Source organism: Eubalaena glacialis, chromosome 12 (genome assembly GCF_028564815.1).
Source record: "Eubalaena glacialis isolate mEubGla1 chromosome 12, mEubGla1.1.hap2.+ XY, whole genome shotgun sequence".
Lineage (NCBI taxonomy): Eukaryota > Metazoa > Chordata > Mammalia > Artiodactyla > Balaenidae > Eubalaena > Eubalaena glacialis.
The window spans coordinates 44,676,359-44,703,091 of NC_083727.1; the positions used below are offsets into that span (position 1 = coordinate 44,676,359).

At 38.2% G+C, this 26,733-nt stretch overlaps 1 protein-coding gene across 1 annotated transcript; it reads right to left on the minus strand.

Moving 5' to 3' along the window:
* Positions 1–751: 751 nt before the first annotated feature.
* Positions 752–26,526, minus strand: RWDD1 (RWD domain containing 1). Its single transcript, XM_061207479.1, has 7 exons — positions 26,243–26,526; positions 18,617–18,682; positions 16,667–16,797; positions 14,634–14,777; positions 13,798–13,930; positions 13,218–13,280; positions 752–3,747 (listed from the first exon to the last, which is right to left on the minus strand). Exons 1-7 carry the CDS (start codon positions 26,313–26,315, stop codon positions 3,626–3,628), a joined length of 732 nt encoding a protein of 243 aa, XP_061063462.1. The 5' UTR covers positions 26,316–26,526; the 3' UTR covers positions 752–3,625.
* Between the last annotated feature and the right edge of the window lie 207 nt (positions 26,527–26,733).

The following is a 26,733-nucleotide window of genomic DNA, read 5'->3' on the forward strand; positions in this document are numbered from 1 at the left end:
TATGTAAAAAAAATATATATGCAGAGACACTTCCTATTTCTATTCTATTCTCAAATAGAATCCCATAATATCAGATGATAATAGCATGGAAAACATTAAATGCATACCTTTATTAGCATCAATATTTACCTTTTAAAACAAATACCTTTAGTAACAGATCCTAATGTCTTAAGGGCCTTTAGAGCAATAGAGATGGATCACTCTGATACTTCAAAAACAAAATTTACGTCAGAAGATACATCCAAATTAAAATCAATAAGTTTTTTTTAACTTTCTCTCAAAAGTACAGGTGGAAAATGTTCTAGATCCATATTTTCAAAACAGTCAGAGTTCCACAACAATAAACCTATTAATGATACCACCAAATTTGGAGTATAATTCATTTTCATTTAATGATTATATCACATTTAAATAAGCTTGGACTGGTATGAGTAAAGCCAGTGACCTATTTTTTAATGTCTTGGGCATGTGGCAGCAGCCCACACTCCAGTAATTTCATGTCCTTAATTACTTTACCTTAACTATTTGGCTGGTAGTAATATGGCTTCATTTTGTTTGTCCACTGAGCACTTTCCTTTATGCAAAGAAGCCCACTTTACCTGAAAAAGTAGTTTCTTTTCCTGGTCTTTCTACCTAATGTTCTTTGGGATGGAGGCCATAGCACCCTGAGAACCTTTTTGAAACAGCAACGACGACGGTCAGGTGAGTGAGGCACTTACCTCGGGTGCAAAATTTAAGGAGATGCATAAAATTCAACAAAGATAAATAATACTTTAATGCAGCATTTAAAAAATAAAAATCAATGTAAAAATCCATGATAAATGAATTATCCAAATTTTAAATAATTATTGATTTTTCCTTTTAGCTCAGGTGCCATTATGGCTTTGCACAGCACTGTGAAATTTTTGATTCGATAACCCTTTACAATATTCTTGAGACTTCCCCAGCATTTCCCCATCTTTTATTAATGGAGGGGATTTAGTACATTTGGAATCCAACTCACCCCCCTTCTTTCAAGTCCTTTGATGAGTTTGCCCAAGAAAGGTGACATGAAAAAGAAACCTATAGACTTCACAGTACACCTTTTGGCAACATTCTGTCATCTCTGTTACTCAGACACAGGTCCTAAGGCAGCAAACAAACTAGTGTCATTCACATTTACCTATCTATATGAATTCACACTCTGTGTGTCATCTGTGGAAAACTTTCCCTGTCACTTCAGACCTCAATGGTCTAACATTACCCCCTACAGTTCTTGAACTGTGTGACTCATTCTGACCCATCATCATACAATCCCTACGACTGCTGCCTGTCATGTATGTTCTCTGAAAGACCAACACTGGGAGCTACTCGCAGTAGTTTACTTACTATCTGTTTGCACCTTCATAACACCTAACAACCAGCTAGCACATAAATATTGAAAACCCACAATTTCCTTTCTTCTGGAATCCAAGAATGCATCTCTTTACTTCTTGGCACATATATCTTGGGAGTCTGTGACAGTACAATCAATGATCTCATCCTTTTCACTGATAAGAGATGTTACTGATATCTCTCTTGGTTTTACCTCAACTAGGAAATGTTCATGTAACCTTTTAGATGTGTTACCTTAGATTAGTATTTATTCACTTTTTTTCCTAAGTCATCCTTGCTGCCAGAAGGGTAACCTTTTAGATGTGTTACCTTAGATTAGTATTTATCCACTTTTTTTTCCCTAAGGCATGCTTGCTGCCAGAAGAATGTGAAATAAAGCAGAACCTAGAAGCATTACTCAAAGCTGCAGACGGCAAATAGAACATTTCTTTGAACTCTTATATTTTATCTTTAAAATGCATAAGCATCTTGCATACTAGTCCAACAATTAGGTGCCTACTCAGTGCCATTGTTCCAGGGATACAGCAATGAATACAAATATTTGTGTATGTTTTTAACTTAATAATATTGTATACAAGTTAACACAAGTAGAAAAACCAAAACAAAAATCTTCCCAAATCCAAGAGCAAAACTGATAATTCAAGGTGGGCCAATTATTGCTTCAAATACCACCAGTCATGCTGTTACACATCCAGGAATTATGTGTGCTCCAGTTTGAGAAGCAGAGTCTTTGGTTAATTCCCAGAATACAAAGCCAACAGTAAAGTTAATTTTTACTCTGGATGAAAATATTTGGGATTATCATTAGAACTAATCAGGTTGTCTTCATTTCCATTTCATTAGGTTCTGCCTACATTCTGAAATGACAAGGGTGGTTATTCAATATCTGTAGAAAATGTATAAAACTTAGACTTTAAAAAATTATGTGAGAGGCAAGTGTAATCATTCTTGATACTCCAAGGTCAAGTCTCCATTGACCTCATACTACACTGCTCACGACTGCTTTTCTCAACTGAACCACTCTTTCAGGTTCTTATGCAATTGCTGATCAGCTGCAGAAAGGACCTCTCCTCCTCAGGAAAAGCAAAATCTCACGTAACAAACTTTTGGACTTCTCTCTGCATAGAAATACTGAACATTACTGCTATTCCTCTTTATTGGTCAGGATCAAGGTGGGTGAAAAGCATTAAATTCCTCAATGATAGTTTTGTCTTAACTTTAATCATAAGGTCTGACTTCAAAAATAAACATGGATTGATATTGCTGTGTTTGTGGGTATATAGTATTTCTGAATGGAGGAAGCTATTTGCAATAGCACAAGTGATTTCCTATTGCGGTTAAGATTCAATCCTCCAGAACTGCAATGGCTGGATAACTTGCATGAAGCCTGGCTCTCCTACCTGGAGCCCCCAAGTCGATCATTCCAAATTATCACAAAGGTCTAATGTGTGCATGAATGTGGATGTGTGGTACTCTTGCAGACAGTGTACAATCCCAAGAATTCAAACCACTTCAGACTGGTTAATTAGAAAAGTGGGGAAAATCACAATTTATAGACTTGACAACTGTAGGACAGTAGTTCTTCATCAGGAGTGTGCATCACAGTCACCTGTGTCACAGGTATGAGATTTCACTGTTTTAAAACTCAGACTGAGGCTCAGTGTTTATTAACCTCCACTGAGAAGGGACTAGGAGTGCACACTTTTTAATAATTCCAAAGATGATTCTGATTCAGATACCACTATAGGACTAAAGTCCATTTTACTCCTGACTATAAAATGGGCTTCTGGTTTTGTTAAGACTTAAATTTACTATGCCCGAAGGCTAGAATTCAGAAGGTTTAATGCTCTGTTCGCCTCAGTCTTCTAATATTTTATATGAATGACAACCCTTAGAATTCAAAAGCCACCAGTCTCTAGCATAGAAATTCCAAGTTATTCCAATTCCTTGCATATAAACCCACACCTGGGTACAGCAACAGCTGACCTTCCAGTCTTGGTGTTTTAGGCAGAATTTCTCTCCAACACTAAATGATTTTAAACATGTGGCCTTCTTCCCACCAATAAGAGGAATTGAACATTTTATATCTGAAATTTTAAGATCAGTTTATTAAGTTCAATGATGAAAGCCATCAGAAGAATATTCTCCTGAAAATTATTTTTTCTTAGAAAAAAGAAAGGAAAATCAACACCCTCTTAGCATAGCCACAGATGCTATGGCAGTCAAGCCTCTCTGAAGACGGGATAGTCCATTAGTCGGTCAAGTCACTCTCCCGGTCAGCAGGATTGTAGTCTGGATCATCCTCATCATCCTCCAGCTCCAAGTCATCCATTTCCTGGAACAAAGACTCATCTACCTCCACGTTGTTTCCAGCTGCAAAAGACAAAAGATTTCCCCTGCAGTCTTACACTCAGAAATAAAAGATACAACCCAATGGCAGCACCAAACAGAGACTTCTTAAATGTGCACCTGAGGTGCAAGTGACGAAATTCTGAACTACTACTCATACCAACAGTGATCTGCATTGGTCAGCAGAGACTCACACATTTTAAGAGCAACTTCATGCTTCCAGTTCATAGTCTAAAAAATCCAGCTACAAAAAAAAGCCATTCTAGAATGAATTATTTATGATCTGGCATGTTATAAGTTGAAGACAATGATGATACAAAGTTGATTATCACTGACCATGAGACCTGTACCAAGAGTTTATCTCTTCCAATACTGGAGATATATACATCATTAAAGCTCAACTATACTTATAATTAATTGACAAATTTGATCTTCACTCTCACCCACTTCCCCTGTAACCAGTGGTATGCCTTTCTAAGATTCCAAATGTCTAAGCCCTATAGGCAGTAACACCCAGGCTTTGTATGAAACATCTTCCCTCTTCAGTCTATCTGTAGTAAATAAAGTAGGATATTACAGTGCTCTCAAATCACCAAACATTGTTTACCTTCTTTCCCTCTCAGACTCTAGTCCACTGACATTCCACTCAATGAGAAGGAGTCTTGCTTCATGCCTAAGAGCAGTTCAGTAATAAAATACAATTTGTTAAGTCCAAGGCGAAGAATAACTGACTCAGCCTGGGAGAAGTAGTGAAGCCCTCACAGAGCAGATGACATCTGAAATATCTTCATGATAAATTTGAATCCAACCAGAAGAAAAGGAGCCAGGATGAAGCAATTCTAGGTAGGTTATGCAAAGGCAGCAAGAAGAGCTAAGACCTTGAATACTTCTAAGTGGAACACAAGATTCTTGAGGAAAAACATCTGGAGATAACACAGATGAAGGCCAAACTGAAGGACTGTGCAGGTCAACCTCTCCCTCTAAGCAGCAGAGAACCACCAGAGGATTGTACGGAGAGAAATGGCATCATTACACATGGGTTTTAGAACTACCACCTCAGAGGTGGTGACTACAAGGTAGGTAAGGGAACCAGGAGGAAGAGACTGAGGCAGGGAAATAATTTATGAAGCTATTACTAAAGTCCCGTTGAAAAATAACAAAACTTTCAAATTAGGAGGAAAGAGCTGAAAAGACATTTCAGAGGCAGAATCAACAGAGAGCTTTTAGTAAGTTATTGGATATAAGGAGACACCTGATCCATTAGACAGGGAAAAGAGTCAAAAATGAGTAAAGACAGTAAAACTTTTAAAGTTCAAGAGAGAATGAGACTAAACTTTCTGGATCTAAAACTTCTCAACAAAATAGAAAGTAAAATAAGCTCCTAAAATGAGAGGGAGGATAGATGAAGATATCCTTGTTTTCTGTTTCACGGTTTTTGGTTTTGGATTTTTTTTTTTTTTTTTTTTTGACTAAAAATCTTAGAACAAGAATGTAAGAAGATATTAAAAAAAAAAAAAAATTGCTCAGTGTCAGTAGGAGCCCAGCTCAGGTTAAGACGCATGATTTAGCCGTGGGCCACCTCAACAGATAGTTGATTCTTAACCTTCTTAACCTTTTCCAGAAGGCAGTCCAGGAACAAGGTCGAAAGGCCAGATGCTAGAGGATCCCCCGCTGGCATAATGGGCATGACAGAAGGACGATGAAGTACAGAACCCAGAGAGCTACTGGAGGGGTGACTGAGTAAGGAGCTCAGTTTAAGAGATACACATAGGGCTCAAGCTCCATGAGGGCAGGGAAATCTGTCTAAATTGTTCTCTGCTGTATCCTCAGCAGCCAGGACAGTGCCTGCCTTACAGGGACGCAATAAATATGTGTGGATGGATGGACAATGGATGGACAAAGACAGCAAGAGCATAAGGGTCAGGATAAAAAAGAAAAGGAAAGCACAAGGGACTAGAGGTTCCAAAGACAGTGAGAGTGATATAAAATCTAAGACTTTTGGTTAGTTCTACGTTTGAGGTTTTTATAAAGCTCCATGACAGACCATTGATTTGTGATACTAGAAATTTGAAGAAAACAGGTCACTTGAGTCATAGTGACCTGGTTTACTAGTTGTTAGAGGCAAATGTGACCATATTGTTTATCTATTGCTATCTTTGATATTGCTTAAGTTATCATAAAACTTTAAAAAATACATTGCTGGGGGGAGACCTTCAAGATGGTGGAAGAGTAAGACGTGGAGATCACCTTCCTCCCCACAAATACATCAGAAATACATCTACATGTGGAACAACTCCTACAGAACACCTACTGAACGCTGGCAGAAGACCTCAGACTTCCCAAAAGGCAAGAAACTCCCCACATACCTGGGTAGGGAAAAAGAAAAAAGAAATAACATATACAAAAGAATAGGGATGGGACCTGCACCTCTGGGAGGGAGCTATGAAGGAGGAAAAGTTTCCACACACTAGGAAGCCCCTCCATGGGCAGAGATGGGGAGTAGGCGGGGGGGGGGGGGGGTGAAGCTTCGGAGCCACGGAGGAGAGCGCAGCAACAGGGGTGCGGAGGGCAAAGCGCAGAGATCCCTGCACAGAGGATTGGTGCCGACCAGCACTCACCAGCCCGAGAGGCTTGTCTGCTCACCCGCCGGGATGGGTGGGGGCTGGGAGCTGCGGCTCGGGCTTCGGAGGTCAGATCCTAGGGAGAGGACTGGGGTTGGCGGCGTGAACACAGCCTGAAGGGGACTAGTGTGCCACAGCTAGCTGGAAGGGAGTCCGGGAAAAGGTCTGGAACTGCCCTAAGAGGCAAGAGACCATTATTTCCGGGTACGCAGGAGAGGGGATTCAGAGCACCACCTAAATGAGCTCCAGAAACGGGCATGAGACGCTAAGGCTGCTGCTGCCGCCACCAAGAAGCCTGTGAGCAAGCACAGGTCACTCTCCACACCTCCCCTCTGGGGAGCCTGTGCAGCCCACCACTGCCAGGGTTCCGTGATCCAGGGACACCTTCCCCAGGAGAACGCACGGCGCACCTCAGGCTGGTGCAACGTCATGCCGGCCTCTGCTGCCACAGGCTCACCCCGCATTCCGTCCCCCTCCCTCCCCCCGGCCTGAGTGAGCCAGAGCCCCCTAATCAGCAGATACTTTAACCTCGTCCTGTCTGAGCGAAGAACAGATGCCCTCAGGCAACCTACACGCAGAGGCGGGTCCAAATCCAAAGCTGAACCCCAGTAGCTGTGCGAACAAAGAGAAAGGGAAATCTCTCCCAGCAGCCTCAGGAGCAGCGGATTAAATCTCCACAGTCAACTTGATGTACCCTGCATCTGTGGAATACCTGAATAGACAACGAATCATCCCAAATTGAGGTGGTGGACTTTCGGAGCAACAATATGTATTTTTTTTTCCTTTTTCTCTTTTTGTGAGTGTGTATGTGTATGCTTCTGTGTGTGATTTTGTCTGTATAGCTTTGCTTTTACCATTTGTCCTAGGGTTCTGTCTGTCTGTATTTTTTTGTTTTGTTTTGTTTTTAGTATAGTTTTTAGCACTTGTTATCATTGGTGGGTTTGTATTTTGGTTTGGTTGCTCTTTTCTTTCTTTCTTTCTCTCTCTTTCTCTCTCTCTCCTTTCCTCCCTCCCTCCCTCTCTCCCTCCCTCTCTCTCTCTCTCTCTCTCTCTCTTTCTTTCTTTCTGGCTGACAGGGTCTTGGTGCTCCGGCCGGCTGTCAGGCCTGTGACTCTGAGGTGGGAGAGTGGAGTTCAGGACATTGGTCCACCAGAGACCTCCCAGCTCCATGTAATATCAAACGGTGAAAGCTATCCCAGAGATCACCATCTCAACGCTAAGACCCAGCTCCACTCAATGACCAGCAACCTACAGTGCTGGACACCCTATGCCAAACAACTAGCAAGACAGGAACACACCCCCATCCATTAGCAGAGAGGCTGCCTAAAATCATAATAAGGTCACAGATACCCCAAAACACACCACCGGCTGCAGACCTGCCCACCAGAAAGACAAGATCCAGTCTCATCCACCACAACACAGGCACTAGTCCCCTCCACCAGGAAGCCTACACAACCCACGGAACCAACCTTAGCCACTGGGGGCAGACACCAAAAACAACAGGAACTACGAACCTGCAGCCTGCGAAAAGAAGACCCCAAACACAGTAAGTTAAGCAAAATGAGAAGACAGAGAAGCAGACAGCAGATGAAGGAGCAAGGTAAAAACCCACCAGACCAAACAAAGGAAGAGGAAAGAGGCAGTCTACCTGAAAAAGAATTCAGAGTAATGAGAGTAAAGATGATCCAAAATCTTGAAAATAGAATGGAGAAAATACAAGAAACATTCAACAAGGACGTAGAAGAACTAAAGAGTAAACAAACAATATGAACAACACAATAAATGAAATTAAAAATTCTCTAGAAGGAATCAATAGCAGAATAACTGAGGCAGAAGAATGGATAAGTGACCTGGAAAATAAAATAGTGGAAATAACTACCACAGAGCAGAATAAAGAAAAAAGAATGAAAAGAATTGAAGACACTCTCAGAGACCTCTGGGACAACATTAAACACACCAACATTCAAATTACAGGGGTCCGAGAAGAAGAAGAGAAAAAAAGAGGGGCTGAGAAAATATTTGAAGAGATTAGAGTTGAAAACTTCCCTAATGTGGGAAAGGAAATAGTTAATCAAGTCCAGGAAGCACAGAGTCCCATACAGGATAAATCCAAGAAGAAACATGCCAAGACACATATTAATCAAACTATCAAAAATTACATACAAAGAAAAAATATTAAAAGCAGCAAGGGAAAAGCAACAAATAACATACAAGGGAATCCCCATAAGGTTAACAGTTGATATTTCAGCAGAAACTCTGCAAGCCAGAAGGGAGTAGCAGGACATATTTAAAGTGATGAAAGGGAAAAACCTACAACCAAGACTACTCTACCCAGCAAGGAACTCATTCAGATTCAACGGAGAAATTAAAACCTTTACAGACAAGCAAAAGCTAAGATAATTCAGCACCACCAAACCAGCTTTACAACAAATGCTAAAGGAACTTACCTAGGCAGGAAACACAAGAGAAGGAAAAGACCTACAATAACAAACCCAAAACAACTAAGAAAATGGTACTAGGAACATACATATAGAAAATTACCCTAAATGTAAAGGGATTAAATGCGCCAACCAAAAGACACAGACTGGCTGAATGGATACAAAAACAAGACCCGTATATATGCTGTCTATGAGAGACCCACTTCAGACCTAGGGACACGTAAAGACTGAAAGTGAGGGGATGGAAAAAGATATTCCATGCAAATGGAAATCAAAAGAAAGCTGAAGTAGCAATTCTCCTATCAGACAAAATAGACTTTAAAATAAAGACTATTACAAGAGACAAAGAAGGACACTACATAATGCTCAAGGGATCAATCCAAGAAGATATAACAATTGTAAATATTTATGCACCCAACATAGGAGCACCTCAATACATAAGGCAAATGCTAACAGCCATAATAAAAGGGGAAATTGACAGTAACATGATAATAGTAGGGGACTTTAACACCCCACTATCACCAATGGACAGATCATCCAAAATGAAAATAAACAAGGAAACACAAGCTTTAAATGATACATTAAACAAGATGGACTTAATTGATATTTATAGGTCATTCCATCCAAAAACAACAGAATACACTTTCTTCTCAAGTGCTCATGGAACATTCTCCAGGATAGGTCATATCTTGGGTCACAAATCAAGCCTTGGTAAATTTAAGAATATTGAAATCGTATCAAGTATCTTTTCTGACCACAATGCTATGAGACTAACTAGGTATCAATTACAGAAAAAAAATCTGTAAAAAATACAAACACATGGAGGCTAAACAACACACTACTTAATAACCAAGAGATCACTGAAGAAATCAAAGAGGAAATCAAAAAACACCTAGAAACAAATGACAATGAAAACACGATGACTCAAAACCTATGGGATGCAGCAAAAGCAGTTCTAAGAAGGAAGTTCATAGCAATACAATCCTACCTCAAGAAACAAGAAACATCTCAAATAAACAACCTAACCTTACACCTAAAGCAATTAGAAAAAGAAGAACAAAAAAACCCCAAAGTTAGCAGAAGGAAAGAAATCATAAAGATCAGATCAGAAATAAATAAAAAAGAAATGAAGGAAACAATAGCAAAGATCAATAAAACTAAAAGCTGGTTCTTTGAGAAGATAAACAAAATTCATAAACCATTAGCCAGACTTATCAAGAAAAAAAGGGAGAAGACTCACATCAATAGAATTAGAAATGAAAAAGGAGAAGTAATAACTGACACTGTAGAAATACAAAGGATCATGAGAGATAACTACAAGCAACTATATGCCAATAAAATGGACCACCTGGAAGAAATGGACAAATTCTTAGAAAAGCTCAACCTTCCAAGACTGAACCAGGAAGAAACAGAAAATATAAACAGACCAATCACAAGCACTGAAATTGAAATTCTGTTTAAAAATCTTGCAACAAACAAAAGCCCAGGACCAGATGGCTTCACAGGCGAATTCTATCAAACATTTAGAGAAAAGCTAACACCTATCCTTCTCAAACTCTACCAAAATATAGCAGAGGGAGGAACACTCCCAAAGTCATTCTACGAGGTCACCATCACCCTGATACCAAAACCAGACAAGGATGTCACAAAGAAAGAAAACTATAGGTCAATATCAAAGATGAACATAGATGCAAAAATCCTCAACAAAATACCAGCAAACAGAATCCAACAGCACATTAAAAGGATCATACACCATGATCAAGTGGGGTGTATCCCAGGAATGCAAGGATTCTTCAATATACACAAATCAATCAATGCAATATACCATATTAACAAACACCATATTAACAAACTGAAGAATAAAAACCATATGATCATCTCAATAGATGCAGAAAAAGCTTTTGACAAAATTCAACACCCATTTATGATAAAAACCGTCCAGAAAGTGGGCATAGAGGGAACTTTCCTCAACATAATAAAGGCCGTATATGACAAACCCACAGCCAACATCATTCTCAGTGGTGAAAAACTGAAACCATTTCCACTAAGATCAGGAACAAGAGAAGGTTGCCTGTTCTCACCTCAATTAACCTAGTTTTTGAATTTTTAGCCACAGCAATCAGAGAAGAAATAAAAGGAATCCAAATCGGAAAAGAAGAAATAAAACTGTCACTGTTTGCAGATGACATGATACTATACGTAGTGAATCCTAAAGATGCTACCAGAAAACTACTAGAGCTAATCAATGAATTTGGTAAAGTAGCAGGATACAAGATTAATGCACAGAAATCTCTTGCATTCCTATACACTAATGATGAAAAATCTGAAAGAGAAATTAAGGAAACACTCCCATTTACCATTGCAACAAAAAGAATAAAATACCTAGGAATAAACCTACCTAAGGAGGCAAAAGACCTGTATGCAGAAAACTATAAGACACTGATGAAAGAAATTAAAGATAACACAAACAGATGGAGAGATATACCATGTTCTTGGATTGGAAGAATCAACATTGTGAAAATGACTATACTACCCAAAGCAATCTACAGATTCAATGCAATCCCTATCAAACTACCAATGGCATTTTTCACAGAACTAGAACAAAAAATTTCACAATTTGTATGGAAACACAAAAGACCCCGAATAGCCAAAGCAATTTTGAGAAAGAAAAACGGAGCTGGAGGAATCAGGCTCCCAGACTTCAGACTATACTACAAAGCTACAGTAATCAAGACAGTATGGTACTGGCACAAAAACAGAAGTATAGATCAATGGAACAGGACAGAGAGCCCAGAGATAAACCCACGCACATATGGTCACCTTACCTTTAACAAAGGAGGCAAGAATGTACAATGGAGAAAAGACAGCCCCTTCAATAAGTGGTGTTGGGAAAACTGGACAGCTACATGTAAAAGAACGAAATTAGAACACTCTCTAACACCATACACAAAAATAAACTCAAAATGGATTAAAGACCTAAATGTAAGGCCAGACACTATAAAACTCTTAGAGGAAAACATAGGCAGAACACTCTATGACATAAGTCACAGCAAGATCCTTTTTGACCCTCCTCCTAGACAAATGGAAATAAAAACAAAAATAAACAAATGGGACTTAATGAAACTTAAAAGCTTTTGCACAGCAAAGGAAACCATAAATGAGACGAAAAGACAACCCTCAGAATGGCAGAAAATATTTGCAAATGAAGCACTGACAAAGGATTTATCTCCAAAATTTACAAGCAGCTCATGCAGCTCAATATCAAAAAAACAAACAACCCAATCCAAAAGTGGACAGAAGACCTAAATAGACATTTCTCCAAAGAAGATATACAGATTGCCAACAAACACATGAAAGAATGCTCAACACCACTAATCATTAGAGAAATGCCCAATAAAAACTATGAGGTATTATCTCACACCAGTCAGAATGGCCATCATCAAAAAATCTACAAACAATAAATGCTGGAGAGGGTGTGGAGAAAAGGGAACCCTCTTGCACTGTTGGTGGGAATGTAAATTGATACAGCCACTATGGAGTACAGTAAGGAGGTTCCTTAAAAAACTAAAAATAGAACTACCATATGACCCAGCAATCCCACTACTGGGCACATACCCTGAGAAAACCATAATTCAAAAAGTCATGTACCACAATGTTCATTGCAGCTGTATTTACAACAGCCAGGACATGGAAGCAACCTAAGTGTCCATCGACAGATGAATGGATAAAGAAGATGTGGCACATATATACAATGGAATATAACTCAGCCATAAAAAGAAACGAAATTGAGTTATTTTTGGTGAGGTGGATGGACCTAGAGTCTGTCATACAGAATGAAGTAAGTCAGAAAGAGAGAAACACACACACCGTATGCTAACACATATATATGGAATCGAAAAAAAAATGGTTCTAATGAACCTAGGGGCAGGACAGGAAGAAAGACACAGACTTAGAGAATGGACTTGAGGACATGGGGAGGGGGAAAGGTAAGCTGGGATGAACTGAGAGAGTGTCATGGAGTTATATATACTACCAAATGTAAAATAGATAGCTAATGGGAAGCAGCTGCATAGCACTGGGAGATCAGCTCGGGGCTTTGTGACCACCTAGAGGGGTGGGATAGGGAGGGTGGGAGGGAGACGCAAGAGGGAGGAGATATGGGGATATATGTATATGTATAGCGAATTCACTTTGTTATAAAGCAGAAACTTACACACCATTGTAAAGCAATTATACTCCAATAAAGATGTTATAAAAAAAAAATACTTTGCTGTAGTTTAATGTATAAATTGATCAAACATTAGAATTTACTCTTCAAAATGTGTTTCTTTATAGCTTGGGAGGAAAAATTTACATTAAGTTACCACTATGATTTTCATGGTTTAATATTAAAAACAGCACATTATGTACATGTGGAATTCTAACATTATCTTACCATCTTCCAAGAACTGAATATCAGATGTGTCGAGATTATGATCTGTTTCAAATAGCTGTCTCCCTAAAAGAAATAAACATATTTAACTCGAATGGCATACTTTTCCTCCATCTTCCCTACAATGTTTTAAACAGTAGAATCATATAAACAAGTTATAAAAAAACAAGTCTTAAAACCTGTTTTTCCTGTGAATTTCAATCAATTTATGAACTCAGTGAGTAGCTAAGAGGCATATGAAATGTATTTGCATTAAAATGGAACAAGTGAAAGCCTAATCTGCCTCAGAGTCCTAGAAAAACAAACGGGTTTGATTCTACCAGTCCTAAGGCTTGTGGTCCTAAAAGTCATGGTAGGTATATCTCAAGATCTATCCACTCCAATATTTAGATGAAAGATATGCCATAAAAATTAATTATAATTATGTGTGAAGAAACATCACCATATGGAGAGAAAGCTTTCTCTTTTTGTCCTAGATGCCTAAGTATATTATTTTCTTATAGAAATCTGTCCAAATGATCCTCTTGCTATGTAAGAAATAATATAGGAGGGCTTAAAGGGAACAGGATATGAGGGGTCATACCACTTAATTTATTTTTTCCTGCTTGTTCTTCTTCTTTCATTCGTTTCTTTTTAATTTCCAAGAGTTCTGCATCAAACTTGGCCTTCCAACTTAAGAAATTCTCGATTGTAACAGGAGTGCCATGGAATAATTGCTTAGAAAAGAAAAAAGACACATCACCAGATAAATGATACAACAGTTAGAAAATAAAGCCTAATGATCTTCTAGACAAATGAATACAGCCACTTACAGGAAAAACAGAGAAAAATGGTTTCAAGTTTAAAATATTTAGTCTGATTTCTGCCTGCATTGGCTACTCTCATTGGTTTTGGCAATTTACTCTGGAAAAGTCCTTTTTTAATTCGTATTACAAAAAAGCAAAGATAATATGTAATGTGTCCCCATTGCTATTCACTGTTAAGAAGAAAGTTGCTACTGTCAATATTAATATGTTTAAATACACATCAATTCATAACACTAACATCATTGCTTATCTTTTTTACTTCATTTTAGGATCTAAGGTTTTCTTTACATTTAGTAAATATTTAAATCACTCTGGTGGAGGCTTTATAATTCTAAACTCTATACTGTAAATGAAATAGTTTATATTTCTTGATTTTACCTGCATGAGCTTTATTAACCTTTAACTAACTGATTATTAATCATTATTGTGCCATGTGCACCAACTAAATGAGGGACCTTCTAAAATTTTACTTAGTAAAGCTTTATTAAAATTTACTTGTGCTTCTTTTTGTGATTCCCCCCAAATTACTAAAATTTCCAAAAGCAAAAACAAAAACAATCCCCAAAAAACAGATTTAAAGAATAATGAAAGAAAACATGACTTTTAAATATACCTTTTCAGCTTCTTCTGCTTCTTTTTCTTTTTGTTTTTTTTCTTCTTCTCGTCTAGTTTTTATTTGATCTACTATTTCATTTAATTTTTCTTGCACGGCTGTCACTAAAGTAAAGATCATCACCATACCAAGGTTTTCTTCTGCCTATGTAACCAAAAAAGAAAAAAAGGTTGTAGTGAGAAACACATTTCTCAGAAAAATAAAAACAACTAACTAACCAGTGGGGGAAAAAAGGTGTTTCAGCATAATCACTACACTCCATACATTTATAACATGATTACTAATTCAGTTACACCATAAGTTCAGACTCTTGGATCACTTCAGAATTAAGCATATATATAAAAATAACATCTTAAATTTTAAAAAGTCTTGTAATTTGCTGTATTCAACCTAAAACAGAGAAAAAAAGAAATTTCAATAAATTCTATGTAATAATCATAAATGCAGGTAGAATTCAGAAAACCTTTTTCTACAGTAGCTAGCAACATCAGTTCTCCAGCATGTTTTCATCATTTTAGTTTTAAACCATTACGAATAGAAAGAAAAAAAGATACATAAAGATAAATCATAAAAGTACCTACATTCTTCATTGTTGTATTATATTAGAAAATCACTTTGCCCTCAAAATTCAGTCCATTGTCAGAGCTCTTAAAATACCCTCAAAGAATTAAAATAATGATAACATACTGGAGAACTGATAGTGCTAGCTACTGTAGGAAAAAGTTTTCTGAATTTGCACCAAAATGTTATTAGGCATTTATACCTGACTGGTGAGATTAAGGGTAATCTTTATTTTCTTCTTCATTATTTTCTGTATTTTCTGAGTTTTCTATAATATAAATTTATTATTTTGATAACTAAAAATTAATATAACTACTTTTAGGGGAAAAAATACAAATATGTGCTCTATCTCTGATCTCAGGTAAGTATCAGAAAGAAATCAAAACTTTCTTTTTGAAAGAAAGGAGTTTGAGTATAAATGAAATATAAAATGCATATTAACAAAATCACTCAGATCAAATAACTTACATTAATACATGACTGACTGAATACAGTATATTGTTCCAGGCTCTCTGCAATGTTTTACAAGAAGCATGCTAAACCAAATATATAGAATTAATATAACTTCACACTGGGTAACGGAGTGAACAGGGCCCAGGATCAGCATAAATTAATGTTTGATATATCCTTTCCCTCTTCATTCTCTAATAGCTCCAGATATTTTTTAAATGTCAGCATTTAGAGCACCTATAGTCCTTGAAATACACAAGTCACATTTATGATGGAGACATGTTTTCTGTCAGTTCTTCTTAGAAAACAAACAAAATCAGGACTTCTGCTTTTAAGATGGCGGAGTAAGATTTTACTTGCCCTCCCTACTCCCTACTCTGAAGATCCCATGAAAACTCTCTACCCAAGCAAGAGAGAGCTTTAAATATCCCCCATGCCCAGACTGTGAGTAGCCCATCCCATCACAGAACTAGCCAGGTAAGAACTTTCTGATACCCATCTTTTTCTTCCACACAACACCTCCTCTTGGAAGGGTCATAAACCATTGTTGCTGTTTGTAAGCTTAGGGAGCAGGATAGGAAAGAAAAAAAATCAATCACCACTCCTCTTACCAAATTATAGGCAACTAGCCTGCAACAGGTCAGAGGGGTTAGGAGTTTTAATTTTTTCTTAAGTTGGAATTTTTAAGTGCACATGGGACTAGGCATTCTGAGAACCAAATTTTAACTGTGTTTATAACTTAAGAGTACCTAATCAGACTTTTTATCACCTACAAGTCACAGGGTTAACTGAGTTTCAAACAAGGGTATAGGGAGAACTTCTCTTACTCAAATTTTAAAGGTACAGTGGGAAACAAAAATAAAGATGCTTTGTGAATATATATACACACACACATATCATGAATTTTGCTTGTTCAAAACACTGGTTATACATATTTAATAGCATTTTCTAACTCTTAACATTACTGTATAATATTTAAGGCCAATAAAATAATGCCATTACAAAACTTGTTATTTCCTTACCTGTAATGCTAATAATTTTAAAATGTCTGAGACATCATTATCATCTAGATTTAACTGAGAGAATATTTCATAAAGGGGAGCTTCATCTGGGTATTTTTCACTGTATGTAAACTTGAGGGTAGTCTGGACAGCTAAAGACACAAGATAAGAGATTGATATGAATACCTTAAAATGTAAAGTACAGAGAGGTCAACATCTTTGTTGAATCAGTAATTAATTTACAATGTGTCAATGAAAAGTAGCACAACAGATTTTCCTACAAAGAAAAACAATGTTACTATGAGACCAGATAGATAATTACTAACATAAACAACATGTACCACAAATATAAGTGAAAACAAATCATAGGGATACCAAAGATCACTTCTAACACATGAAACACATCTACTACTTATGAGCATTTTATCATATTGCACATCAGAGAAAGAGAATGAAGAACACATTCATTTTAAAACTCTCCTTAAGATGAACAAAAGGCACTGAATATAACACATAGAAAAAGTACTACCTTAGGCTCATTTTCAGGCCTCTACCAGAGCCAGCTCCAGTGCAGAAGATCTGACTTTAGCCCTGGAGTCCATACTGCTATCTGCACAATGCCAGCAGGGCATTGCTAAGGGGTTGCTAGAGTACACAGCTGTGAACTGGACAGTTTGAGAGGTTGTCTGAGAAACTTTTAACCTGACTCATCCATACATGCTCCCCCAGTCTTTTGGCCTGTGCCAATTCACAGATCTGACGCTGGTATAGGTGTGAGATTCTTACAGGCGCATTAGTGCAAAGTATCTCTCTGCTACCTAGCATGATGAATTCTCAATTTCGCCAACTAAGCAGTAGGGCTAAACATTTTGTTAAAACTTACTAGTCAAAATGACCCTTTGTCTAGATTTTGCTTTTTCTGTAACTCACATTTTAATTATTAAAACCTCCTGATTTTGATGATTTTAACTGAAATCTAGATTTCTCTCCATGGGAATGAAAAAAAAACACCTCAAAATGTGCTGGCTTGATATTTTGTTTTAATTTTTGTGTATGACGTTAACAAAGAAGTTTATATAATTATATATAAATATATATACCTATCTATATAAACATATGTAAATAACTGTATCCAACAGCTTTTTAATTCAGATTTCAGTAATATCAATACTAACCTCATTTTCAATTCTACAAGAATTGAGTTATCAAATGATACCACTAAAATGGTATTACTGAATACCCATGACAGAATTTTAGTTGACAGGGAAAAAAAAAGTCCTTGGGGTTAACACCAACTTATATAACATTCTTATCAAATTACAATATCAACTGAACTGGACTAAAAGCAGAAAAGAACTTAAGACACTCTTCCCCCAACATGTACCAAATTTAAATTAATTTTAATTGATTAGTTTTATAGCTCCTTTATTTCAATTTGTATATTTGTCTTAGTTCTACACTTGTATAATATTGGTTTTTATTTGGTTTTAGGTATACACATACTTAAATAACAGTACAATATCCATTCTAAAGAGAGAGGGGAAAAACGCAGATAGGTATTTATCCGGCCCAATTTATAACAGCAAATGTCCAGTAAACAATCTAAATATCCGAAGAGGAAAAAGTCCATGCTATGCCAAGGAATACCACACAACCACTAAATTACGTGTGTATGCCAAGTGTTCTTGACAAATGTCCTACCCTTTTTCTATCTGCTGTATTGTTAATGTTTGTTTCACTTTTAAGAATTAAGCTTACTGTCAGAATACATCTCCTTGACTTCCTCTTTGTTTCTCTAGAAGTCATTATTCCATAGTAAATACTGACTAGAAATATGTAACATTTATACTAAATTCTTAACAGCACCTTAGCACCTCCACACATGCAATGTCCAACACAATGGCTGCAGAATGAATAAAATTCCCGAGAGAAGGGCTTAGAAAAACCTAAAGTATTTTTGATTAGACTTACTTTCATCATTTTCTCCAGCCTCAGATGTCACAGTAATGGTGAAGCTGGGTGGATTTTCTGATAATACTGCAAGAAATTATACACAGAGGTTAAGTTATTAAGATGCTTCCTAAGGCACATGCTTTTCCTTATTAGCAAAATATCAATATCCAGTCCTGGAAACTGATCCCTAGCCTGTATTTCCATTTCCATAAATACAGACTGAATAGAACAATTCAAACAATAAAACGTCCATCAATTTCTATTTAAATCTAGGGTTTTCTTTAATCTGGGAAAAAAAATACCTATAATAGATACCCTCTTTGAGTTTTATCAAATCAATTACAATAAGTAATTTACTTTTTAATTCAAAATTTCCACCTATACATGGAAAATTACATTCTAAAAAATTTCCAAATGAAACGGCAAAAAAAAAAAAAAATTGATGTTTCTCATCAGAACCTACCCCCTCATAAATACTCAGTATTATCACTAATTTTTATACTTATATATTCCGAAATATAATTCAGAATCTCCATGACAAACAGTAAATATTAATTTGTTAGAGTTTGTGTCTTCTAGCTCTCTCTTTCTTCTATATCATCTCTAGAACCAAGCTTTATTCTTTCACAAATTATTGAAAATCTACCATCTTTCATGGAATTACAAAATTATCCATGAATCCAAGTATCAAATTACTTATAATTTGTTAAGCAAGACATGTCAATCAACATTTACATAAATAAGAAAGCTTTATATGCTATTTTGCAGCCTGATGTCTATCTGATACTATTTACCTGTTTATGATATATTCCCCCACAAGAATACTGTAAAAACTCTGAGAACTCCTAGATCAGTGCCTGGCAGTATCTAGAAACTCAATAAAGTTTGGCTCAATGAAAGAGCTAAACTAATATTCAGAACCATTAGATGACTAAACAAGGAAAATTTAAGTCACCCTTGACAGACAAGAAAAGTCTGTGCTTCACTTCAGGCCTGGGAAGCCCTGACCCCGGTGCAGCTCAGCAGCCTCTTTCGGACATGAAAGAGTAAGGGGATCTCTGAAGAAGTCACCACAAAAACTACTCAGCTTTTCCTATTCGAGAACTTCTGAAGTCTTCATAAATAAATGAATTATCAATAAAATGAATTATCAATAAAAGTTTCAGGGGACTTCCCTGGCAGTCCAGTGGTTAAGACTCCAGCGCTTCCACCACAGGGGGCGCGGGTTCGATCCCTGGTGGGGGAACTAAGATCCCACATGCCCTGCGGCATGGCCAAAATGTTAAAAAAAAAAATTCAAGACATATTCCCTCATTTTAACTGAAGTTTAAAAGTACTTGAAGCAATGATGAACATCTATGATTAGTACAAAGGTGTTTGTCAGGAAGATAAGAGACTCACTGGACTCATATTTTAATAGGCCTCAGGCAGTCCAGCCTATGCTGAAAAAGTCCCTAAAAGGTAATTATAATAAAGCTTTTATAATATGATTGGCCCTACCTTTTTTCTAACAAACGTGTGTAAAATATATTTGATGTACTTCATTCCTATTTCTTTTCATGACCAACCTTAGCATTTACATGTCATGAAATATAAACATTGCAACTATAGAAATAAGGGTTCAACTCAATGACATTCCAACTTATTATCATTTTCCAGGGCTCCATGAGGCTGTAATTTAGCGGTTACCTATAACCAGTAACAACAGCTAACATTTACTGAGCATTACTTTGCACCTGTGCTGTTCTATGCATTTACACAAAGATCCTTTACTTCTCACATCAAAATCGTGCTTTTATACTGTTACCATATTTCACCAAGTTTAAGATGCCATCAATTATGTGATGCACCCTACTTTATGTACCACTAAGAAAGAAAAAAGAAACTGCCAATTAAACTATGATATGTAATCAATTATAAGACAAATTCATATTTCAGAAATGTTTACATGTAAAATTATGCCTTCGAATCAGTTAAATATAGTATCATCCCAATTTTATAGATGTGGGAACTGAGATAAAAGAGCTATATAGCCAGTAACTGGCAGGACTGAATATAAACTGTATAGAGTTTCATTTAAAAAGAAAAAAAATTTTTCCAGCTGAGAAATTCCAGGGAAGTCATTTGAGCTAGGTTGTGAATTAAGGCATACTGGTAAACAGAGATGGAGAAAAGGAATGCAGGATAGAGTAACACGGCAAAGGGTATAATGGTGCGAAAGCTTAAGGAATATGCAAGGAATTAGAAATTATTCCACTAGTGAATGTATATGCGGTGAATAAAACAAGTTGAAAATATACAGCTGAAAGTTTAGTGTGGACAGTGATAGCTTTCTTTAGCAGAAGTAGTAAGGTCAGAATTCTATTTCTAAACATAGAAGATAAATCTAGCAACAGTGCATAAAATGGAAGGGGAAAAACAAGACTAGATGCAGGATGAAACTTGATAGTTACTGAAATCGTCTCAGCAAAGTTAATGAGGTTCTGAACTAGGCTGGTAGCAATGGGAATAGCAGAGAACAGGGAGAAATCTAAGATGGTGATGGGTGACAACTTGAATTTGCAGGCAGTGCCACTAACAAAAACCAGAAATAGAACAGAAAAACCAGATGTATTTGAAGAACACAGGGTACTTTCAGTTGGAGGTATCAAGTATGTAATCAGAAATGGGCAAATGGAGCTAAAGAGAGTTGGGCTTGAATTTAATTTGGGATCATCCACAGAGAGGTGATAGCTAAAGCCATTCGACTAAATGAAATCGCCATACAGAATACAGAGAGAAAAATAAGGGCCAATGTCAGCTATGTAAGGGATCTTAAATTTGCGGAACAAAAGTAAAAGGAGGAAAAAGTGCCAAAGGTTAAAAGAAAAGCAGCAGCCATGACAGGTAAAAACAAACTCAAGAGAAGCCTATTTTATTTGTGAAGCCACCTAAGTACCGAGAGATCCAGCTCTGACATGGCAGTGTCTACGTGCTGTATGTGTCTGAGTAGCTGTTGGTGGGGGTAATGGGGAATGAACCATTGGCCTGTAAGATCATATCTAAATCCCTAACAAGGCCCTTTGTGATCTGGCCCCTGCGTACTTGTCAGGTCTCATTTTCCGTGATTCTCACTTTACTTTCTAGCCATACCCAGCTACTTGTCCTTTGAACACATTTGGCTCTCACAGAGTCATGCTTCTGCACATGTGCCCCATCCCCCAGTCTCATTCACATAACTCATCACCCCTCAGCTCTCCAAAACAACTCAGACCGTCCCCTCTCCCTTTGCCATGGCTGCATTCTATATGAACCTCCATGAAAGAATCATCACATTGTGTTGTAAATTATTTATCTGATGTCTTTTCCCAAGAGATTGAGCTTCTAACAATACGTATACTAAATATTTGGTAAATGAGGAACCCATGTGGTAAATGAGGACATGGGAATGCCAGCAAGAACATCACTGAACTGCCTGACCTTGGGAGCTAGACAGAACAGGGAGGCAAGATGAACAAGAAAGAAGCTGATAAACTATCAAACCATGAGAACTCATGATGAGAGGCATGTTCACTAAAAGCATGGGAATGAAAAATCGTAGGGCTACAAAGCTTAGAGAAAGAAAGAGGAATTTCAGAGGCCAAAATTTTAAAGATGGCCCATCCAAGCTGTGGTTATGGCCCCATGCAGTTGGAGGAAATGGAAATCAAAACTGTTCGTTGATAAAGACAGGAGTTATGAAGCCATGTTATTAGAAGAATCCACAACTAAGATGGTAAATTTCTAGTAAAGAGTATCTTATATTTGTTTAACAGTTATAAAGTTTTTACACTTACATTATTCCTTATTAAATAGATATGGAAACTGAGGCTTGGAGAGGTTATATGATTTGTCCAAGGACAAAGAGCTGATACGCATTCCAACAAACTGCCATTACAGAGAGAAAATTGTGAACCAGGAACAAACAAACAAAAATATTGGAGAACACTGCTAATATCCACTCTCCCCTTCTTCCAGTTACACCATTTTTAACTGAGCGTACTGCCCACCCAGAATGAAGACTATCTTTCCCAGCGTCCCTTCCAGTAAGGTCTCACCAAATGACTGAGTTCCAGCTAATGGGATAGAAAGAAATAAGCCCTTTGATAGTTTTGAGGAAATTTCCTTAAGAAACTGCTGTCTTTTACTTCTTCTTCTTCTTTTTTTTTTTTCCTTCATTCCTTTATCTATCCTACTGCCTGGAAAAGGAATGCTGCCATCTTCACCATGAGCATGAGACTACATCTTAGGGATGACAAAGAACTAAGAAGCAGCCTGGGTCCCTGAAGAATCCTTGCACCAGAGTTACACATCTATTGTTTATGTACAAGAGCAATTAACTTTTACCTTTTTAAAACCAGTTATTTGGGGTTTTCTATCATAGCTTAACCTAATTTAAAAAAAAAAATGGAAAAGGGATAATATTCCAAAGCTTGGAGGTTACTAAAATAGGGAAACTTACTGAATTGAACTTGCAAAGATGAATTATTCCTGGGTTCTCATGAAGCAATAATCCTATCCCAGTGCTTTACACACTGTGAGTTGGGGCGAGTTGAGGAAAGATTAGCTTTCACTAGAGACCAGACTTCCACCACTGTGAGTGGATCAAAATACTTTTGAAAAAAAGAATAAGGTTGTTGGGCATTGCAGAAGGAACCAGTGGAGGAGCAGAAGTGTTAGGTGATATAGGGGCAGATGATGGTAAACTAGACAGAATTTAGGATTTTGTAAAGAGCAGAGAAAATGGAGGTAGTAGCTGAAAGGTACACTAACAGGACACACAAATGACACTAAGGTTTTCACAAAGAACCAGATCAGCTCATGTTAAAATAAGTCCCTTTGGGTCTTAGAAAGTGACTGTCCTAGAAAAACTGCTTTCACAAGATGACTTCTGCCCCATCTCTAAGATGCAATTTTAACTGTTAAGCTCATGGGTGTTACTTAGAGGTACTAACATAAGCAACTACAGGATTACGTACCCCTCTTTGTAAGATCAAACAGAATTAAGGGAACCTGACTTTTGTTTAGCCTAAAGCTAACCAATTTGTTCCAACAAAACACCCGATAGCCAGGATTTTGATACAGAAATGGAAATAACCAAATTCAACTACCTTAGCAGGACCTTGTCAAGTGAAGCACTGAAGGAGAATGTGGTATCAGGAAAGTCCATTTATATTCTGGGAGACTAGTTGTTAGGAGGATTGGATCAATGTGCAGTCAAGCTACAGAATAGGCACAAAGAAGAAACTGTATTATGATCTGTTATATTTCACAACGAATGCAACATGGGGCCAAAAGTTCTCTGCAAATAGTCAAGCAACAATTCTAAAGTCAGGTTAGGTCTATGTGCCTAGGACTATGGCTGGCTGAATTGTGCCTCTTCAGCATCCACAAGGGGGTCATGATGTACTTAACAAAGGCTTCTCTGTCACCACTCTACCATGTACTTAAAAAAAAGTATTTACCAAATCTAATATTCAATGTGATTCAAAATGACATTTGAAAACTACCAATTAGTGTTCCTTGGCAAACTGACACAAACAAGTTCTCTTTCTGAAACTTGGTATGAAAATATTAAAGTATGAAATCATCAACACAAAAGAAAGCTGTAAAACAGTAAACCTTGCAAATCCTCAAAATTTCAAAAGACCAAACATGGAAATATATGATTCCAAAGTCCTCTGCCTTTTCCTTGAGGTATCATACAGAACTTGATCAAAGTTCCTAAAGAACTATAAATCAAGACATCTCATTTTAATTTGTTTAATGCAACTGTAGGAATGCTGATAGGAATTAGAGACAGATGGGCTCAGCTGACACTGTAGAATACTTGATGCGTCAAAGATTCACATATTGTCTTTCATTACCCTGGCTCAGAATCCTCAAGCACTTTTGCATCTGACAAGAATTTCACATACTGAACTATATCAGAGCTTAGTACAATTTGAAAGAACCATCCAATTATTCTAGGGTTAAAAATGTATCACTGTCATAAATGTTTATGTGCACAGTACTTAATGAGTGATACCTTATGCCCAAAGAAATGAAAACAACAGCACATCTTATGCTTTCTTAACTCTGCCTACACTGTGTTCATGCCTGTTACATTTCCAATGTACTAGAAATGACCAAACGTCATGATTAAGAATATATCCAACAACTGACCCTATATTCTATTTTATTTAGACATTGATATATAAGCAAGGATAGATAAGGGAGCCAGACTCCATACACACTCACCCAGTTAATGACACTCTCAAACCCCTCTTCACTCATCCCCTTAACATCCTCACAGCACAGTTGTACTGCTGTTGAGAGAGAACATGAACAGGACTGGAGCTATACAGGGGTAGCTGAGAGACATCTGCCTGTTGGCAAAGCAGAACAAAATTTGCTACCATTGCAAGCAGTGATCAAAGGGTAGAGCTAAGAAAACTAAGCTAAACAATGAAAAGGGAGTTTATGAGTTAAAATAACATTACCTTACACTCTGAATTCTGACAATCAGTGATGGACAACACTCAAAGGAAGGGATAGGGAAGGTAAATCCCACAAACCTAGACTATACTCGCTCATACTGGCTTTATTAGATCACCTCTCAAAAACTGAGTGTAAAGTGAGAGAAGCCATATTGATACGGTTATCTTGCAGCATTTTCAGAATCATCTGAAGGCTTAATACTGAAGAATTCTTTTCCTTTAAAATATACCAAATGAACTTCTCATTAATATTTTACATTAGCCCAACTTACCAAGTAATCTTCTGCTGCCCCTCATCCCAGCTGGAGCTGGATCCCAAGCCCCAGACCTTACTCTTATTACCAGTCCTGCCACTAACTTGCTGGCCAACCCAGAGCAAGCACTTACCTCTCCTGAGCCTCCACTACCTTGCTGCTAGCCAGAGGAAGCCAGGCCTGATGACGTCTGATATCCTACTATTGGTCTAATTACCTGTGATCTAACAGTGGACCTGAACTTTGGGCCACCTCATTCATGGGGCATTCTGCAGAATATCAGAATGTAAAAACAAAAACAAAAACAAAAAAAAACAAAGAACGAAAGAAAGAAGAGAAAAGAAAACCGACAAACTTCAGGGACAACGCTACTCTCAAAACGGATTCTGGGTAACTTTGAGAATTCTGAATCCCACAAACTTTAAAACACCATCGTCTGAAAAACAGCTTCTACCTGAACAGAGGTGAAAATGTGAAAACTGACACTTCTGCGGCTCTGGAAAGACTACTCCCACTTGGAGTATCTATATTCGTGTATTTCACTAAACCTCGAGTATCTATATTCGTGTATTTCACTAAACCTCGGGCTGCTGTTAAGTGACAATGAAACCCTCTGGTTTTGCCCCCGACTGAATTCCAGGCCCGAGACTCCAAGGACCTCGCCATCCTCGCCCGGACTTTCAGATTTCAGGGAACAAGCGAAGAAGAGAAAACAGCCGTGGAGTTACTCGTAGATGCCTGAACCCTTGAGGAGAAGTCGAGAAGAGGGCGCGGTGGCCACACGGCCTCTCCGTTCCCTTCTCCATCCTGGCCCGGGATGCCGAGGGCCGTGGAGGTGGCGGCCGGTCCCACTCCACCCCGAGTAGCTGCGGGCCCGCGGCCGCGGAAGTCACCTGTGAAGGAGTCAGGGTAGATGGACTCCAGAGCCTCCAGCTCGTTGCGCTGCTCCTCGCCGTAATCTGTCATCGCGGCCCTCGCTGCAGCCCATGGATCGCCCAGACACCCAGGCGGCGCGCGGCAGCCGGGACCGCGTCGCGCTGGGAGAGCAGGCAGCTGCCTGGCGGGCGCAGGCGCAGAGTCCCCGGCTGAGAGGCCGGAGGCCCAAAGCCAGGCTAGGCCTGCTGAGCCACAGCCCAGCGCCTGCCTCCGCCTGCTCCCTAGTTCCGCGTTCGACTCGTTGGGCCTGGGCGGTGGGCCGCCTGTCCCACGCCCGCTCGGGATTTGCAGGGATGGGGAAGACACCCGGTCTGGCATTTGCCACGGACACCTAAGGATTGGTTCCTGGGCTTTGCAGGGCCTGAGCCTGAGAAGCCCCTCAGCGCCGCATCCTTGCCCGACTTGTCTGGGCTTAAGGCCGGCCTGGCGTGCGGGGGCGTGACTGTGT

Coding starts and splice junctions, on each gene's coding strand:
- RWDD1 (XM_061207479.1), bottom strand. CDS start 26,315: ATGACAGATTACGGCGAGGAGCAGCGCAACGAGCTGGAGGCTCTGGAG. Junction 18,683..26,242: donor CTACCCTGACTCCTTCACAG/GTGACTTCCGCG, acceptor AATTTCTTGCAG/TATTATCAGAAAATCCACCC. Junction 16,798..18,616: donor GGCTGGAGAAAATGATGAAA/GTAAGTCTAATC, acceptor TTGTGTCTTTAG/CTGTCCAGACTACCCTCAAG.